Genomic DNA, 21,161 nt, shown 5'->3' with positions numbered 1-21,161 from the left:
TAAGCATGAGTTATACTTTGTCATACGACCGGACCTTGTCACTTGCTGAAATTAATTAGAATGAGTGACCAAGTATACATTAGGCCAACTGGATCTCATTTGTTCAGCATGGATCTGTAACCAGTAATCTAATAAGTATTACATTTTGTAAATCCTTAATTACTTTTTGTTACCTATTGTGACCGTTGAGCTGAGAGCTCTGGAGATGTCTAAACTGTGAAACAAAATAACAAGTTCAGGAAGAACTGTTGGGGGAATGATTGATAAACAGCCCAGCTGTGTTTATTGAATGATTGTGACATTCCCCCTCATATGCACTGGACAGGATTTCATAGGTTTTACAAGGCTAAAAGAACACATTGTTATTTGCAGCATTAGCTTGGGGTTATTTGGTTATCAGTTTGACTTACTGTACATGCATTTTGAACTGGAAGCTGCCTCATATAACTGCTCTTCTTCCACTGTTGGCCAATAATCGGCGCCATTAATGTGGTGCAGAGTTAGGGGCCTTTGTCAAAGTTCAAAATGAAGGGAAACAATACTACAATACTCATCACAAAAGTCAACAACTCTGCATTTGGAGTACATTTTGAGTTGATACTTTCTCCCATGGCTGTAAATACCTAATAGTTTGTCTTAAGTGTTGCACATTGGGGAGTTGGATAGGCTTTGTGGATGATCAAATGTTGCTGTCTTCAAGTGTTATGATGAATTTCAGTCCTCCATTGTCCTCCCTGCAGGTGGGATGTACCATGGGGACATGACGGAGAAACTAAAACTGTTGTACAAGCTTCACTTACCACCAGGTAGGCTCTGAGATGTGTGTGTGTGTGTGTGTGTGTGTGTGTGTGTGTGTGTGTGTGTGTGTGTGTGTGCGTGTGTGTCCTTTGAACTGTCACTTACTTCATATGGTCAAGATCTAATTTAAAAACAAATATAATAACAAAAGTAAAATGTATTATTTATGAATTTGTTTAATTAGATTTAATTACACCTCTGTTGTCAGATTTCTCTGACAGTCTCCAGGCATCAGCCAAATTGTTGACCATTTTAGAGGTAAAACAGTAATGATTAAATATAAGATAGTTTACATTTGGTTAAAGTTAGTGTCCTGACCACACCTTCCATACACTATTTTACATTTACTCTGGTCTGTCCACATACATTTTATCTCGGTCAGTTGCCTTTCCTCTGGCCGGGTTGTTAGAATGAACACTACAACAGCACAGGAAATATCAGCAAACGCAAAGGAAATGAGTTAGCAGTTTGCCAACAGACACTACTACAATGTGTTAGTGTGTGCATGTAAAGTGTGTGTAAAGAGAGAGAGCATGTAAAACTGAAGACTTAAAGAAAGGGGGGAAAAAATCTACATTCTGTGCAGAATGTGACCACTGCTTGGATTGTACAATTTAGCCATTTAGCAGACACTTTCATCAAGAGCGACAAAAGCAGCATGAACGCTAGTTTTCCAGCAACAGGGTAAGCGGTCAAGTAAATAGTGCCAAGAATCCAATGTTGTGCTATAAACCAAGAATCTGTCTAAATAATGTAGACACTAAAGCGTCTGAAAGCATTTGTTAAGAAAATAAATTTGATCATAAATAGCAACATAACAGGGTTTATCTGTATGTCAGTCTGTATCTACAGTCTGTATATCTGTCCCCTCAGAAGTAGGCCAATCACAGCTCATACCGCTATGTGTATGATATGAAATAGACCTCCAACCATGAAAGAAAACAGTACAAAGAATGTGCACCAGCAAAAGCCTGGTGAAGCAAAAGAAATAACAAATTTAAGTTCGAGGCACATTTGTATATACGGATGGAGTGTTTTTAAAGATCACGATCTCCATTTGACCCTGCCTGTACAGTGCGGCCTCACCACTGAACACTAAATGTGATGTGTGCAGCTCTGTTCACATTCACAAACTAACTTGCTATCGATTGATACAGATTGGACATAGAGGCCATGTTTGTTGATCATATTGTGTGACTCCAGACTGCTTTAACTGCTGGCCTTGTGTTTGTCTATGAATGTCTGGATTAACAGAGCTTGCCTTTATCTTTCAGCATTATGTCCTGAAGAAGCGGAATCTGCCCTGGAGGCAGCACAGTTCTTTACTGATGACACTCCACAGGGTATACACACATGCACATGCACTGTTGTACTCCTATTCATGGAGCCCTAATTTGAAGCAACCATTTTACACAGTTTTGACCCTAAGCCTCACCCAGGAGGGTGGGACAAGTATGTATTTAGTCATATTGCTATGTTTAGTCACTGGATCCTTTAACACAAGCAAAGAAGTTACAAATTGCTTTGAAGATAATAAGACCTATATAAAGGTTTATAAAGGTTTATACAATGAATTAATAAATGCCAGACGTGTATCAGTAACAGTCAAAGACAAGTGTAATGGGAATAAACTCTATACGTAGTTTTGAGAAGAGATGACTGATTTTTCCATCCTAAATTCTCCTGGTGGATCACTCCAAATCCTAGATGCCTTGACAACAAAGGTCCAGCTACTTTTCCTTAATCTTACATTTCTGAGAGGCCAGTTATATCCCACTGGATGTCACTTGCCTGACCTGATTGCTTTCCACCTGATGGGGTGTCCCAGTTTCCTATTTCTTGGCATGTTGCTGTGCATGACAAATCTCCCGGAGTCATCCTTCTTAATAACAGAACCATGTCTCATCTGCCCATCCTGTAATCTCCTTCCCTTCACACTCACACTGCGTAAATGTTCTCTCTCTCTCTCTCTCTCTCTCTGTCCATACTTTCTTTCCGTTCCATTTCTCCTGCAACTCCAGAATCTCCCTTCCTGTCTGATTTGGACTTCCTGGCGCAGCAGGAAGTGACCTCAGGTTTGTGTCTTTGTGACACAGAGATGCTTTTGGTCAGCACAGTGCTCTCTGTGTGAAGGGTGGGTGGGGTTAGGTTAGCAACTCTGTGTTTGAACGATGATTATTAAAAGTCCATTACGAACATTGACATGACATTTTAATTTTACACTTGAGGCGCATAGTTATTTTTCTTGTCTTGATCAACATTTGAATAGGGCATTGGCAGTAACCCTCAGACGCTGAAAGGGCTACAACTGAGTTGGTTAACCATGGCGATTATTATTGTTTATCTTCCTGCTGAGACTTCCTTTGCTAATATCTTACACACAGAGCACTGAAAGAGCTTGATCAAATTATTCTTTGAAGTCACCCTCTCATTTCCTCTCTGATGCATTGTGGTATGACACTGTGGTTGCGTTGCAGTGAACACTCCTCTTGTTTCATACCTTATTTTCTGCTGTGTGATCTGGTTCTGTGTCTCCGTTTCATGTCTCTCTATTCAGAAACTCTGAGGCTTTCATATTTATCCTGCAGACTTTTGAAGTACTCCATGAAGTTTAGCAACAGACACTCTTAAGGGAACAGATTATTAAATCCAGCTGCTATACAATAGTTGGACCGGTACATACACTACACTTTTCCTCCACTTCACTTCAGTCCATTGGATTGTTTATAAACCACTGTTTTAGTCATACTTCATACACTAAATTTGTATTTCATATGCCACAATTCTATTTAATACACAAGTCATTGATACTTCATAATGTGTTTATTATTCCTCTCTGACTTTGGAGATGTGAGCCATTTTCTCACCATGTACAGTAATCTGCTGTGGTGGCAGTGATGTTTTTGAGGATGACGGTGATGATGGTGATGTCCTCTTTCATCTGCAGGAGAGGAGGACAAAGATGCTGGTGATGACAATGGAGATGGTGAGGACAAGAAAGGTAAAACAAGGTTTCTCAGCATGCTTCCATATTGTATATTCTTAATAGAACTGGAATTACTCAATTAAATGTAGCTAATTCTTTTTCCTACAATTTACTTGACAATCCGTACATTTGCTGTACAACCACCGCAATGTGCTGTGTCTTAGAGGTCACTTTTAGCACCATTGGTGGATTGGAGGAACTGGGCGTTCCATCAGAAATGCTGCTTATATACAGCGTTAAATGCGTTCCAACTGAAGCAATTTTAACAAGAAAACAGATGTCTGTTGTAGAAAATAAACCGGCTTCCTATTTGGCATAGCAGTGCTCATATATTTTTTTCCCATACAGATTTCCGAAAATATTTATATACATTTTTTTAAGCCTGGAACCAAGCTATACAGGCTCCTGGTGAATCATGACCATAAAACAAAAAATATTTGAAAACCGTAAAAATGTTTTATGGTCATGATTCACCAGGAGCCTGAATGGCTTTGTTCCAGTTTTTTTTTATCTGTGGCACCACAAAATGGCTACCACTGCTATGCCCTATAGACCAATTATTTGTTTACCAACATTGAGACTGGACGCACAGGTGCCTGTTTCATGTAATCAATTCCCAACAGATCCCCAAACCTGTTGTTTTGTGGAGCACTGGTTTCAGTTCATTCAACCTCCTCTTGTGTGTTGGCTAGTGAGGCGCGCCATAGCAAGACATATACATATATCATAGCGCAACGGTATTGCGCCCTGAGAATAGCTGACATACAAGCTCACAACCGCGTCGCGGATGCGACCGTTGTGAGCTTGGAGGTCTGCTATTCTCGGCGCGTTCTCTGTGTGCGACATCTTCGTGAGACAGAGCCTAAATTAGGCTTGATGCCGAGCTGCAGCTGTGCAAGCCATGCAGGCTCCGGTGTTCATAGAGCACTCCCCCCGTTCTTATGACAGCCTCTGGAGGTGTGGTTTGGGGGACAACTGCTTTGAATTGCTATTATTGTTTACACACAATACACAGACAGAAACAGAAACCAAGGATTATATATTTCAAGAGCGGGAGATCACAATAAAAATCCTAAGCATTTTTCCTCCATACTGGGAGAAAAACAGCATCTGAAAGTTTGATGGGAAGCATTTTTACATGTGAGTGCAGTGACCACTTTAACATTGCATCTTATGAGCGGTGGGGTTCATTTGGTGCCGGCCTGCGCTCGCATACTGGTTCTTATCAGTGTGATGTTGTCTGATATGGGTTCTATAGCTTCTGCTGGCATTTATTGGCAAAGGATTTATTGGCAAATTGCGCACTCTGGTGGATGAATTTAACATTGCCCCTGAGGTCCCATGTATGGTTGTCATGCAGAGAAGTGCAAACCACCTCCTTCCAACCATACTATGCATGTGTCGTTTTCAGAGGAAAAGGTGAAAGACTACAAGTACTATCTGAGGATGTGGGCCAAGGAGAACGAACCCAAGAAGGAAACCATAAAAGACCTTCCCAGGATGAACCAGGTACAAAGAAAGACAATCAACCACTGTCAACCTGGTGTCAAACGGGTGTATTACGGTCGTGTCATTATAGGCACAAAATATAAGAATCTAAAAAAAAAAAAGTTTAATGGCAGATCGTGAGCTTGTAGATCAGCTATTTTTCCTACTCTTGTTTGATGAAGTCTATAAGGCTTACAGTAAGTGGTTAATCTATTAGGATGTGAATTATTTTTTCTTTGCATTTGCTTATCAAATGCTAGGTTACTTTGCCTTACAATGGTGTTTGTATTATTTAACTAACGTGATTAAAATGACAATATTATGTTGTACAGTAAGCAGTTGGTGACACTTGGTGGCATAACATATTTTACACACACAATGAAATGCAATTATACAAGCTTAAGGAACAAGTGAAGTAAGTTCTCACTATAAACCACATTGTTTCAGAGGACATATAGACACTAATAACAAATATAATATAAATACTGCATAAATATAAAATCCACAGAGAGTCAGCGTGCTGAAGTCAAGGCACAGAATACTGTGTTGTTGACAGACAACGGATGCACGCTTATGAGAAACAACAAAAATAAGACAGCCTAAGTACAAATATCATTTATGAAAAGGCTACTAGGCTACAGTGAAGTCGGACTGAATAATGACTTCACTGTAGCCTATAGTAGCCTTTTCATAAATGATATTTGTACAGATATACTCTGTATATCAAGAAATTGTCTATACATCGTGATTTGAGATTAGATATTGTCTGGGATTTTGGCTATTGTATTATTGTCGAGTCAACGCACAGTGCTTCTGACCCATTGGTTGGCACACGCTTCAGTGCCTACAATGCACCGCAACAGGATGCTCCCAATTGTTTTCCTATATAATGGAATTAATGAGGAAGCTGATGCGTCTGACGCAGATGTGTGACTGGGGTTTTAGTCTTTTCTTATTAATCACTTAAACAACCCTCTTAACTTTTCTTTTGTACGTCAAATAGCAAAAGCAGATCTACAAGCTCACGTGATGTGCTGGGACACGTGTGAGCTTGTGTAGATATGCTATTTTCACCAAACCCCTTTTTTGCTCAATGTTCACCTATCGTGACCTGCCCATAATCGGAAACCTACGGTTAAGCCTAATTTAAACGGCTAGGAAAATAACGTTCTAGTGAAAATCAGTTATTTATGGCAAGCAACACAGTCTAACGACCAAAAATAAATTAGGCTTTACTGTCTGTATGAATACAGAAAATAAATATTCAGGGGAGTGGATTTGCACTTTTTTGTCCAATTAATAAATACAATAAAATAAACTATTTGATTGGTCTCTCTTTCCAGGAGCAGTTCATCGAGTTGTGTAAAACTCTGTACAACATGTTCAGTCAAGACCCCCTGGAGCAGGAGTTGTACCACGCCATTGCCACCGTGGCCAGCCTGCTACTACGCATCGGAGAGGTCGGCAAGAAGTTTACCAACAACGGTTCCAAGAAAACGGACACCAACACTCAGGCTCCCACCCAAGCCCCGGCTCCGGCCCTGCTCCCATCTGATGCCGAGCCTGAAAAAGAGGGCTGGACCGGGGAAGGAGCATCGGGACAGTCTCAGGTCTGTGAGGCCCTGGCAGAAGCTCAGCTGGAGACCTCGCCCCAGCAGACGTCCGACGAGGAGGCCAAGGACGACACGTCCGTCTCCTCCTACTCCATGGTAAGCGCTGGCTCACTGCAGTGCGAAGACCTTACTGACGACACGGTGTTGATTGGCTGTGGCGAGCAAAGGCGGGGAAGTGTGATGGACGGCGACTGGTCGATAACCTTTGAGCAGGTGCTGGCCTCGCTGCTGACCGAGGCGGACTTGGTGGAATACTTTGAGAAGAAGGGGGATATTCAAGTTAAGATAGCCGCCTGTAAGGCCCAGCGAGGGGTGGAGAGGCAGACTAGCTCCTCCAGTGACCATGAGCTCGCCCAACATTCTGTCTGAGAGATGGCCAGTAACCTTTTCAGCGGTGTGTGTGTGTGATGGGGGGGGCAAAGCGGCACCTTGTCATCATTTCCCTTGTCATCACATGCATCAATCCTTCAAACTTTGCTTCACCCTCTATTTCATGGGGAGCTGTGAATCTGCCCCTTCGTTCTCTTGGCTTTATCCGACACAATGTTCCTATAGGACAATATAGATCTATATTATACACGTGCAGAAAGCTACACTGACCTTTCAGCCATTTTGGGACATATCCTTTTAAACCTCCATAAAATGGATACGAAGTCGCTCATCTTGTCACTATGTGATGACAGTTTTATGTTTTGATCTTTATCTGTATCTGTATCTTTATCTCAGCGTGCTCGTTCTCTTGCGTCTCCAGCACTCTGCTGACCAGAATTCATGACAATGGGAGGAAAAGGCCTTGATATGAGTCTGGTTATGTGTATAATTATAATAAACATCATTCTCAGAAGAACAAAACACGCAGCCCTTATACTAGAGTATAGAAGTAGACTAACTCAGTGTTTGTTTTGGGAGGGAATCAATTTTGGTTTGCTTTGGAGGGAGGTAGTCTTAATTGTGGCCAGTCCTTAAAAAAATCCAGTTCTGTTACAGGCACTACCTCTCTCATTAGCCAGTATAACATGTAACCGCCTCCTGTTAAAAAAAAATCTGCAGACAACTCTTCATAGTGATAGTGTTGCCCTCACCATGCTGAGAGGTCACAAATTCTACAGCCAATGGATAAGCATGAGTTGTGATTCATCTGTCTCATTTTTGTCTTTCTTTTTCTAATATAAGGCTGTCTTGGTAATGCTTGATGAACTAAAAAGATGACATGTATATTTGGGTTAGCCTAATTTCATCTGGTTACACCTAATTTATGCTAGAAGACATGACACTTTCACAGAAGCATAAATTATGCTCTAAATGATATATAATGGTATTGTAACGCATTCTTACACTAAGCCACTCCAACTGGTCTAATGATGCCATACCTTGGCTGAGGAAACTTATCCCATCTCCTCCCAGATACTGAACTGAACTGAACACCACCGTTGAGGGCCATTCACACTGAGCACTATACCTATAAAAAATATATAGTTTACGTGTGTGACAGAGTTCACACACACCACAACTTCTATGGTGAATGTTATAGTTATAGTGCTCAGTGTGAATGGCCCTTAATCCGTGTCAACAAGTGTCCTACATTTTTCATGTAATTTAGTTATTTCTTGCCTGGTAGTGAATAGAAAGGCATTTCCTACAAGGCTGATTTTTACACAGGCTCATTCCATTGCCATTTCATAACTATTTGGAGACATTGATTCAATACTTTTTTCAGTTTTGCCTTGTTTTGTGTGAACCCCTGCTTATTGTTATTACGGCATATCATACTTTTGTACTTTCTTTTATTCTGTTTTAAGCTTTAACTGTTTGGGCAGTGTGGATTATATAGCCTAGACTTGACTGATGGCATTTGAAAACTGTACAGAAGTGTGATACAGAGTCAGGTTTTACACACATGGCCATTTTGTTCCTTTTAGATACATTCGTAAATACAGTGTTTTGCACAACCACCTCCTCTGAGTTACCCAACACACCCAGTATGACTGTTTAATTATTATAGCCAGAAACCTTGAGCTTATGCCCACATCTCAATGTGTACATTTAACTGACAATTTACAGTTTAACTCATTTTGATGTCTGTTTGACTACCGTGTGACTGAAACGACTGGGAGCTATGAGACGGGACTGAGGATCAGTAGATGAAGTGCTGGCGCTGTCGTCTGTTGATCTAATTTCTGACCGTAGTAGTTCATTCCTTGCAGGTCTACTGGTACTTGGCCTGATTTATTGCACATTGTGTTTTGCACAACAAAGTATAAATCAGGCCAGTAGCAACAGTAGTATGACCAAAGGTTTACACTGCCCTACAAAGGCAAATGGCACCAACTTGTTTTTGTGCAATTCAAAGTTCTAGGATAACATTTCATTCACATTTTTAGCAGAACCAAGTTACTTACCATCCAATAGTATACCAATACTCCTTTTTGCAGAACAGGATATTTACCCTACTGAATATTTTTTTTGTTTCACTGCTAGAATTACTGCTCTTTGGCTTTGTAGTGTTGTACAGTCAAGTATAGGTACATAAACCCTTTGAATTCAATGGTTCAAAGCTATAACAAGTATGTCTTACTGTTAAGAATGAGCCTAATTTAGTTTATACCAAAGTTAGATTTTCACAGTATTGTTTGGTAAAGCACCAGTGCCCTAACTCGTTAAGTTCTATATACAGTAGTAGATTGTAATGTAATGGGATTGAAGCCTTCTCACTCATTGTATGCTCTTTGCTTTGCACCTGTCAGTTTCTGTCATGTAACATTGATGCTCATGAAAATGACTTGTTTACTTCCAGACTGCTTACTAAATGTGAAAAAAATATGTAAGCTGTCTCTCTTTTTTTTTTGTTCCTTCCATTAGCCAATTCCACTTACACAGTATGTTCCATCTCTAACTATTTTGTCCACACTGTATCCATGTAACAGATTTATTTATTCACAAATCAGCTTTTTAAATTGTTATTGATCAGGACTGTACTATATTGTGTAATAAATACTGAAAGAAAGTTACATGTGCATCTGTTTTAAATTTGTGAAACGGTCATAAGTAAAGGTCATGCTATACCATAATGCCCTAAAATCCACCCAACTGCACACAAACGCCAGGGCTGGGAATCGAACCTGTGACCTTCTGCTTCACAGGCAGTCTCTCATTCAGCTATGACAACTATAACTATCAGGCTAAGTATTAAAATATCTGTGCGTTTATAGCATGAGAGAGATGTGAGCGTTTATCAAATATTATATACTAGAGTCTCGCCCCCCCCTATGCCCCCCTCGACCCCATCCGCTGCGGGGGGCTTTGCGTTTGTTGGTCCCTCCGTGTCCCTCTGTCTGTATGTCTTAAGTAATTAAAAAAAAAAATACATGGGGGTCCGCGGACCCCCTCGGGGAACCCCTGCAGAGCCGTGCGAAACAGCGCGTACCCCTTCAGACCCCATATAGATCCACTGTCTTGCTCCCTGTGGCTTTTGTTTTTGGGTTGCATAATAGTGACATCACTGTCGAATCCTTGGTATCATGATCCTAGCCTATTGTGTTTACCAGATGCGTCACCACTACGCGATGTTGTTTTTTTTCCACGCTCGTGCTAATGAAACACTAAACGGAGAAGCATGTGGTTGTGAGGTAGAGCGTTAATTTATTAGCATTGTACTGACCTGAATGGAGCGTGGAAGCAGAAGACACGGTGCAATGAAGTGGAAGAATGTGTGTGTGGAGCGGAGGGTGAAGCGAAGGACGCTGATTTCAATGGCCGCTTCGTGTTGTTTTGGCTGATGCTGTCGGCGTTCGGTTGTGCTGGCGGTAAACGGTGCGAAAGTGTTTCCCCGTCCGGTGTGGTCGTAATGTGGTGAGTAGAATTAATTATGTTCCGTGGAGGCAAATGTGTAGTGACCAATGAGAAGTACCCTACGCCACCCGTAAATTCAGCGTGCACGTTGTGGCTGGTGTTGTGGTGACATGTCATATGTAGTTGTTGTGTTTAGTCCAAATCAATGCTGTCGGTATGGCGTCAGCGGCGAGAGGTCCAAATGAATGGAGTGGGTGTGGCGTCAGCGGCGGAAGTCAATTCTCCGATTATATAAGTAGATGGTTTTAGCTCCCTGGTTTGAATCCACTATTTTGAACATTTTCACATCTAAATCCTAAAGTAAGTAGTTGTCACAAACATTTTACACCGTTGTGTCACTGTGGTGTCCTAGAAACACCAGGTCCCTGGTTCAAGCACACCTTTTGGATTATCTTCACTTTGCATCTAAATCCTATTAGAGTAAGTAATTAGTTGTCACAAGAATCATCGATGTACAGTACCTATAGCATGGGAGAGAAGTCAGTGCTTTGTTAACAGAAGATTCTCAGCTCAAATCCAATGTTTTCCAAGTTTGTCTCTAATCTTTAATATATCATGATAAATATTGCGTTTTGCAGTCCGTTCCATCACTAGTACAAAGCCTCCTGATGCGGCTATGTTGGCTCATAGGAAGGCTGCGTTTCAGGGGTAAAGGATGAGTCACCACTTAATTATTAAGGGGTGACTTAGCAGGATGCATTAAGGTTTAATGCATCCTTCAGCAGCTATATTAATTCATGACCAACTGAAAATAATTGATGCCCAAATTATTTTACACTCCCCCAGGTGCTGATAGCCTCCCACCTGCCCTCCTATGAGCTCAGGCACAACCAGGTGGCCTACACTTGACGGACAGCACTTCAAACTCAGGGTGGAGCGACAGCACCTGACAGTCCATGTCATAGGTATGGTATGAGCTCAATACCCTTGATCTGCTAATGATTTGTGAAATGTTTCAGTTCCAGAACTGCAGGCACTGAGGCAGCATGTGGCCATTTATCAATGCTAGTATGGATAGCTGACTCGATTCATATTTGTTGAATGATTTTTGATTCTCTTTGTTTTATTTCCTGAAAAGCAAAGTCTTAACATTTTATTTACTTGTCTCTCAATCCATATTTTTTTCTTTTACGTCAAAATTTTATATACAGTCAATATATTTTAACCGTTCAAGCCAGTTGTCACAACACTAATTCCAATACTATATTGGATTATTACTGTGTTACCGATGCAAAATGGAAACAATACCTCTGCAGAGTAGGCAGGCAAATGCCTGTTTGGCAACCGGTGCCTGTGGTTCCACCAGCTCCTGGGTAGCAGACACTACACCTTGAATTTTCTGTGTGACCTATTGCAGGCCTTGAGCTCCATCTAGAAGGTCGCCCACATGCTGCCTCAGGGACTGCAGTTCGGACGGCTCAGTTCTGGAACTGAGACATTTCACAAATCATTAGCAGATCAAGTTTAAGCTTTGAGAACAAGCATTCTGGAGTGAAAAACAGGTGAAGCAGGATTATAGTGCATACTTAAGCACTTGACAGACTTAATGCTGCTGTGAAAAAACTGAAAATACAATCTTAGGCCTACTGAATGCCTTATGGTTTAAGTTGCATTGTTGCCCTAATTGCACAGCCATCAGTTTGTAAGTAAGGAAAATAAATGATATTGGCACTTGACATACTTTATGCTGCTGTGAAAAACTGAAAATACAATCTTAGTCCTACTGAATTCCTTATGGTTTAAGTTGCATTGCACAGCCATCAGTTTGTAAGCAAGAAATATCCCTGATATTAGACATAGAGGAACAATTTCTCTTATTGATGGAGTGATTCAAATTCAACAGCTAAAAACTCACTCAACAGTAGCTCTCACTCTCGATAAAGCAACTGTTAATTTAAAAAAAAAAAAGATATTTTGTTTTACAATACCCGACTCTGTCTTTCGCACCACTACCTGAAGGCCGTTTCATCCACAGCCAGCACCTTCCTGGCATTTTTGCTTCCAGTAGCTGGACCCTACATTGAGAATAATGCAGAGTCAAGCTAGCACATTTAAGAAGGTGCTCATTTACTAATGACACTAATTTCAGATCATTTTAATTACAACATTCAGCAATGCATATATGAGCACAAATGACATGAGGATTGACCTGTAAAACAAACAATAGTTAAGTAAGCCAAGCTAAGACAACATGTAGTCTACACTGCAGTGAATCATGTTGTCTAGCGACAGACCAAAGTGAGACTTATGCACTTGACAGACTTTATGCTGCTGTGAGAAACATGGGATTAAACTAACGTTCTCTGTTATACATTATAGTTCCTAAGTACAGTAACCAGGTTAAAGTTACTAAAGTTTTAAAAAATGGCATTACTTGGGTGAGGCCTTCACTGAAATCTGTCATGCACGTCCCAGCAGAGTGATTCAAATTCGACAGCTAAGAAGTATCACAGTAGCTCTCACTCTCGATAAAGCATATGTTAATTCCAAATATTAACACCTCAGTCTACAGTCTTTCTATGCTTATGTGTTCACTAATGATTATTTGTCCTAGTGTCTATGCTGACCTGGTCTTGGCTAGACACCTGTCACTCCCCTTCTCAGCTCATGTGTGATTAGAGCCTGACACTATAAAGAGGAGCTGTAGCCAGCTCTCGGCTATTCCCCCCAGCACCCCAGCAGAGCACAAAAGTTTATTGGTTCCCTTGACTATTTGTACTTTCTTTATTTCAGTTACGATGGGCTGATTGTAAGTGTTTTTAATGTTTGGTATGATTTTCGTTATTGGTTACTTTGTACTTTGTGTTTTGGTAGTTCATGGGAGTCTGGTGAAAGGACACAATTGTAACTTTAATTAGAAATATAAATAAAGATTATTTATTTAACTGCTGTCCCTTCAGACTCAGTGATTTAATTTCCCATAGAGTGTGAGGACGTAGTCTTCTTCGTTTGCCACCTTCACCTTCTCGACGATGACAGGGTACCCGCAGATTAACATGTATTTGTCCACAGACCCCCATCTGATAAGATTTGGTTTTAAATATACTTATTTTCAGGTTTGTGTGTGATTGTGTGCTAACAATGTGTGTTAACATAATTTATACACTAGTCTTGACTTTCTGTTCTGATTCAGATTACACAAACTAGGTATACCACCTGTTTGATGAATGTAACCGATATAGGGTGATGAGTTAAACAAAGGGGCTTTGAGGAATGTTCAGGATGATCTTATACAAGACCATAGATGTAATATAGTTGGATGATTACATTATATGATAAGATGGCGGACAAGTTTCAAATAACTTGATCATTGAGAGACAAATCCTTTAAGGTGTGCATCTTTTTTGGGAGCATATATTCATTCTGTAGATTTATTATTCACTGTAACACCTAATACAAGGGCACAGAAATGTGGCAGTCATAGGGGTCTTAAACGTTTTCAGGCCAGGGACCCCCGTTGGGGGGTGGTACAGCATATATTGTATAATGCAGGGGTCTTCAACGTTTTCAGGCCAAGGACCCCCTAGCTGAGAGAGAGAGATGAATCAGGGACCCCCTCTATATTGTATAGAATGGTGTTTCAGATATACTTTTGCTGCTCTTTTCTCCCTCTACACCTATAACTCTTTGCCAAAAATAGCCGATCTACAAGCTCACAACGCCTCGCACTGCGAGGCGTTGTGAGCTTGTAGATCTGCTATTTTTGGCTAAAGTTCTCCTCAGAAAAGGGATGCTAGGGTTCAAGTGGTTAATATAAAAAAAGAAAAATCATATCACACAAAGATTTGGCGGACCCCTGTAGTAACTCTGAGGACCCCCTAGGGGTCCCGGACCCCCTGTTGAAGATCCCTGGTATAATAACATTGTGTTTCATATGTATAGACATACGTACCATGTTGTGCATTCAAGCTATTCAAATAATAGATTAATATATTCATTCATATCCACTGCCATTAGTAAACATACTTTACTAACTGAGAAGAATGTAATACTATCAACAATCTACCACACTTTAAGTATATTTTGATGCCGATACTTTTGTACTTTTACTCAAGTACATTTTCATTACCAGACTTGTACTTGTAACAGAGTGTTTATACAATTGCAGTATTGATATAATTGATTCATTGATATTCATTGTTAAATAAATATTACAATGTATGTCTATTATTATTATTATTATTATTATTATTATTATTATTGCTGTTATATATTTTGCTAACTTCTTCTCTTTAACTTTTAAATTAGTTAAATGACGTTTGCATTGAAAACAAATGTATCTATTTTTGGTTCGTGCGCATGTGCGTGCTTGTAATAGTGTGTGTGTGTGTGTGTGTGTGTGTGTGTGTGTGTGTGTGTGTGTGTGTGTGCGCGTGCGCGCGTGCGTGTGTGTGTGTGTGTGTGTGTGTGTGTGTGTGTATGTGGGGAAGGGGGGCTGGGCTTGTGTCGTGTTCGTGTCGTGTTTGTGTGTGCACGTCATAGAGTTGTTTGGGTGCGTGCGCATGTGCGTGCGTGTAACAGCGTGTGTGTGTGTGTGTGTGTGTGTGTGTGTGTGTGTGTGTGTGTGTGTGTGTGTGTGTGTGTGTGTGTGTGTGTGTGGGCGGGGGCTGTGCTTGCACGCGGGAGAGGGCATTCCCGGGGATGCCCTCTCGCATGTACGCATGTCTGCTTGTCAGACCAATCACAGCCCTTGCTGTTTTGTCCCTCCCCTTAAATTCACCGTTCTTGCAGTGCTCGGCTCACTTCTCAAGGTTTCCAGCGGATGCTAGGTCGCTCGATACTAGGTCTCTCCGGTCGATGATAGATTACTATTGGAAACTGTTCTACTTGATTTCGGTTCATATATCACTGATCTACTTTAATTTCGTCGTCTTTTGTCTGAGGTGAGTAATATTACTTGATATATACTTTTTTCCCGCCTTTATTGGACTACATGAACGTTCAGATTTCAAACACAGTTTTTACCCCATGGCCACGGATGTTATAATTATGTACGGGCCCTCAGAAGTAGCCGTAGCTTCCGTATTGTTCAATAAAAACGCATCTTAATCCGATCGGTGGCCATTTGCTCATAGCTGGCACAGTCTATCAGAGTGCAGTACACCTATCAACCGATGGGTAATGCAGTTGAAAGCATATGGACATGCTGAGAAAATGGCCACCGATCGGATTAAAATGCTTTTTATTGAACAATACTGAAGATACGGTTACTTCTGAGGGCTCGAACAGAATTGTCACATCCGTGGCCATGAGGTAAGAACTTTATAATTGAAATTTGAACGTTTATGTACATGTACGGGCCTTAAATGAATTAAGTACAAACGCCAGGTTACGTTTGCTTCAGGCCCCAGGACTCTGGCTAATGGTTTGTTTTCATAAACTTATGTCACAATCGACCTGTCCATAACAATTCATTATACAACGCAGAATGCAGCTTTTAATCAACATTGCATTTGTTATATCTTGTCTGTTAAAATTGAGCTTGTAGATCTGCTAAAACTAACTTTAAGCAGCCTCTGAAACTGGGTTAAAAACGACGACTAGTCAGCTAGGCTAACCAGTGCTAACGGCTATAAACCTATGCCTACAACTTCCGCATGGCAGTGACGTAAATGATTACATTATCAACAGTATTGCTATCATGTTTATTCATTTACCAGGGACAGTGCACATTAATCAACATGTTGGTTTTCACATCCGTGTAATGAACCAGAGTTAGCCAGAAGCTAGCCCCTTGACGCTCAAAGCACCCTCTCTTAAAGTCGCGAGTACCACTGTCTCGTCTCGGGCTAATAGCTCGTCGCTTGGAAGTTGCAGAGATTTCTCAAAGGTACCAAAAAGAGCAATACTAAACCGCGGTTAATCTGCATTAATGCGCTCGGATCGGCGCTGCCGTTTAACATTTTTAATAATTTAGTAAAGCTAAATTTCCCCTCTCAAACAATGCTCCACTTCCCATGGCCCGCCTCCCCGCGTTGTGATTGTCATGCAAGCATGTAGGAGCTCGCCAATCAGCGCAGTACCGTAGGACCATAGTATGCGTAGGACGCGCAGGTTGTCAGTCACCGCAGGGAGGCGGGACATGGGAAGTGGAGCAGAATGTGAGAGAGGACATTTTTTAAACGGCAGCGCCGATCCGAGCGCATTAATGCAGATTAACCGCGGGTTAGTATTGCTCTTTTTGGTACCTTTGAGAAATCTCTGCAACTTCCAAGCGACGAGCTATTAGCCCGAGACGAGACAGTGGTACTCGCGACTTTAAGAGAGGGTGCTTTGAGCGTCAAGGGACCCTGGTTACCGCCTCCCCAAATACAAAAAAGGTAAACAGGGTCCCGAAAGGGGCTAGCCAGAAGCTAGCTTTCATCTGTAGTCCCTGAGCAGGCTGTTAAAAGTGGTGATATAATAACTATCCATACAAAAACGGTTGTATTAATACCATACAAGACCAGTAGACATAGTACAGGAGACAGAACAATTATATTTTATATGTTGGTGGACTTTACTGAGACAATGGCAAACAACGTGGCTTTGACTCAGTATATAGTAACGGGTGCATTTCTCCTTTCCCCTATACCTAACCCTAACCCTAACCCTAACCGCACGCGGAAGCCACTAGTCGGAGTGGTGAGATGTAGCTCCGTTCCGTCAGCAGAAATTGGACTTCCGGTTTTCGAGCTAGCAGAAATAAGGGTTCCGGTTGCCTTCAAAATAAGAGCGTAATTTTTTAATGTTTTTTAAAAGACACAAATCTAATTTAAAAATACATTTATGATGTATGCCTTTTAAATGGCTCATACTAAAACACTTCTAAGTGGCAAGTTTAAAAAAGAAAGACACAATTGTATTTAAAAAATACATTTATGATGTACATTATGTCTTTTTAAATGGCTTATACTAGATCACTTCTAAGTGCCAGGTTGTTCCAGTTTGAAATTGGCTATTGACCCCCATTAAATGTGCACTTAGCACTGTTTTGCACTTTAACTGGATATTGATTTGTGTGTGTTACATATATGTATTGTTTTTGTATTGTTTGTCCATTGTTGTAATAATGATGACTCTAGGCCAGGTCACTCTTGGAAAATGATGATGATATAATATTGTTTATTGCAGAAGCAAATAAACAATGATAAAAGAGACCACAAAATATGCTACAAATAATAATAGTAGATAGTGCAAGCGAGATAAAAAAAAAAGAGAAGAATTTGGGGTTTATAAAGTTGATCTCACATATTTAAAAACTAAAATACAATACAAATACAAAAGTAATCAGAAAAAAAATATTACAAATTTATATTATTTAACAACATATATACAACATGGAAACACAGCATAAAAAAAGATAGAGAAATATTAGTACATTTTTAGTGTGTGTGTGTGTGTGTGTGTGTGTGTGTGTGTGTGTGTGTGTGTGTGTGTGTGTGTGTGTGTACTTCTCCATAACTGAGCGCCCCTAAACTTGATAGAAAATGGATACAGACCAGTAGAGAATATTGGTGAACATTTGAGAGATTTTTTGTAAAAAAAAAAGAAAGTGGCAGGCCGCCCAGTGCGGCCTGACGTAAGAAAAGTGCCAATTTCAGACAATACTGGACACTGGACAGGAGACGGCTGTTGGCGCCAGCACTTTTGACATACGCACACGTTCAGGGAGACCCCCTCTACAACGCCACACTCTCCGCTAAGCCAGACAGGTGTATTTGGAAAAATGGCGGGCCGTCCAGTGAGGTCAGGGGTCAGAAAACAGCCATTTTTAGTGCATAGACTTCACAAATTGGGCGCTGGACACGAGACAGCTATTTGTGGCAGCACTTGTGACATACGCACGCGTTCAGGGAGACCCCCTCTACAACGCCACACTCTCCGCTAAGCCAGACAGGTGTATTTGGAAAAGTGGCGGGCCGTCCAGTGAGGTCAGGGGGCAGAAAACAGCCATTTTTAGTGCATAGACTTCACTAATTGGGCGCTGGACACGAGACAGCTATTTGTGGCGGCACTTGTGACATACGCACGCGTTCAGGGAGACCCCCTCTACAACGCCACACTCTCCGCTAAGCCAGACAGGTGTATTTGGAAAAGTGGCGGGCCGTCCAGTGAGGTCAGGGGGCAGAAAACAGCCATTTTTAGTGCATAGACTTCACAAATTGGGCGCTGGACACGAGACAGCTATTTGTGGCGGCACTTGTGACATACGCACGCGTTCAGGGAGACCCCCTCTACAACGCCACACTCTCCGCTAAGCCAGACAGGTGTATTTGGAAAAATGGCGGGCCGTCCAGTGAGGTCAGGGGTCAGAAAACAGCCATTTTTAGTGCATAGACTTCACAAATTGGGCGCTGGACACGAGACAGCTATTTGTGGCGGCACTTGTGACATACGCACGCGTTCAGGGAGACCCCCTCTACAACGCCACACTCTCCGCTAAGCCAGACAGGTGTATTTGGAAAAATGGCGGGCCGTCCAGTGAGGTCAGGGGTCAGAAAACAGCCATTTTTAGTGCATAGACTTCACAAATTGGGCGCTGGACACGAGACAGCTATTTGTGGCGGCACTTGTGACATACGCACGCGTTCAGGGAGACCCCCTCTACAACGCCACACTCTCCGCTAAGCCAGACAGGTGTATTTGGAAAAATGGCGGGCCGTCCAGTGAGGTCAGGGGTCAGAAAACAGCCATTTTTAGTGCATAGACTTCACAAATTGGGCGCTGGACACGAGACAGCTATTTGTGGCGGCACTTGTGACATACGCACGCGTTCAGGGAGACCCCCTCTACAACGCCACACTCTCCGCTAAGCCAGACAGGTGTATTTGGAAAAATGGCGGGGCCGTCCAGTGAGGTCAGGGGTCAGAAAACAGCCATTTTTAGTGCATAGACTTCACAAATTGGGCGCTGGACAGCCTGCCCAGGGACTACAGATGAAAATTAGCCAACTCTGGCTCATTTACATGGACGTGAATAACTGACATGTTGATCAATGTGCATTGTCCCTGTTAAATAAATAAATATAAATAAATGTGCACTGACAAGTGATTCTGACGTATATCTGCATGCTAATCGTCTATTTTCACTATTTCAAAAAACATTTTTTTAGAGGGGGTCTGAAAATGGCTGTTTTCTGACCCCTGACCTCACTGGACGGCCCGCCACTTTTCCGAATACACCTGTCTGGCTTAGCGGAGAGTGTGGCGTTGTAGAGGGGGTCTCCCTGAACGCGTGCGTATGTCACAAGTGGCGCCACAAATTCCTGTCTCGTGTCCAGCGCCCAATTTGTGAAGTCTATGCACTAAAAATGGCTGTTTTCTGACCCCTGACCTCACTGGACGGCCCGCCACTTTTCCAAATACACCTGTCTGGCTTAGCGGAGAGTGTGGCGTTGTAGAGGGGGTCTCCCTGAACGCGTGCGTATGTCACAAGTGCCGCCACAAATTCCTGTCTCGTGTCCAGCGCCCAATTTGTGAAGTCTATGCACTAAAAATGGCTGTTTTCTGACCCCTGACCTCACTGGACGGCCCGCCATTTTTCCGAATACACCTGTCTGGCTTAGCGGAGAGTGTGGCGTTGTAGAGGGGGTCTCCCTGAACGCGTGCGTATGTCACAAGTGCCGCCACAAATTCCTGTCTCGTGTCCAGCGCCCAATTTGTGAAGTCTATGCACTAAAAATGGCTGTTTTCTGACCCCTGACCTCACTGGACGGCCCGCCACTTTTCCAAATACACCTGTCTGGCTTAGCGGAGAGTGTGGCGTTGTAGAGGGGGTCTCCCTGAACGCGTGCGTATGTCACAAGTGCCGCCACAAATTCCTGTCTCGTGTCCAGCGCCCAATTTGTGAAGTCTATGCACTAAAAATGGCTGTTTTCTGACCCCTGACCTCACTGGACGGCCCGCCATTTTTCCGAATACACCTGTCTGGCTTAGCGGAGAGTGTGGCGTTGTAGAGGGGGTCTCCCTGAACGCGTGCGTATGTCACAAGTGCCGCCACAAATTCCTGTCTCGTGTCCAGCGCCCAATTTGTGAAGTCTATGCACTAAAAATGGCTGTTTTCTGACCCCTGACCTCACTGGACGGCCCGCCACTTTTCCAAATACACCTGTCTGGCTTAGCGGAGAGTGTGGCGTTGTAGAGGGGGTCTCCCTGAACGCGTGCGTATGTCACAAGTGCCGCCACAAATTCCTGTCTCGTGTCCAGCGCCCAATTTGTGAAGTCTATGCACTCCAGTGAACAGCATTTATCCATTTAGATACATTTTTTATGTTATTAAAACAGTTAAACACTTTTTTTATTACAAATATACATAATATGTGTTTTCTAGCTTCGTTTAAATGCTTAATTTATAGTTTTAATGTGCAAATGAACCGTTTTTCAATGGTTTTCAATGGTTTCTTTTTACTCTAGAGGGTACTCTTATTCTGAAGAGATCGTCAACCG

General features: G+C 42.0%; 1 protein-coding gene across 2 annotated transcripts in view; it reads left to right on the top strand.

Moving 5' to 3' along the window:
* Positions 1-9,893, top strand: part of tbc1d9b (TBC1 domain family member 9b) — a 30,023-nt gene extending 20,130 nt beyond the window's left edge. The window contains exons 18-23 of one of the 2 annotated variants that reach the window (XM_084042030.1): positions 741-806; positions 2,073-2,141; positions 2,820-2,873; positions 3,746-3,799; positions 5,196-5,293; positions 6,616-9,893. In XM_084042030.1, coding sequence (XP_083898156.1) covers positions 741-806; positions 2,073-2,141; positions 2,820-2,873; positions 3,746-3,799; positions 5,196-5,293; positions 6,616-7,254 — 980 coding nt within the window. In that variant the 3' untranslated portion in view covers positions 7,255-9,893. The remainder of the gene's footprint in view (positions 1-740; positions 807-2,072; positions 2,142-2,819; positions 2,874-3,745; positions 3,800-5,195; positions 5,294-6,615) is intronic. The other variant, XM_084042031.1, reaches the window with a different exon arrangement.
* The last annotated feature ends 11,268 nt before the right edge of the window (positions 9,894-21,161 follow it).

Source organism: Gymnoscopelus microlampas (assembly GCF_963454915.1).
Source record: "Gymnoscopelus microlampas genome assembly, chromosome: 18".
NCBI classification, from domain to species: Eukaryota; Metazoa; Chordata; class Actinopteri; order Myctophiformes; family Myctophidae; genus Gymnoscopelus; species Gymnoscopelus microlampas.
This window is presented reverse-complemented; position numbering and strand designations above follow the sequence as displayed.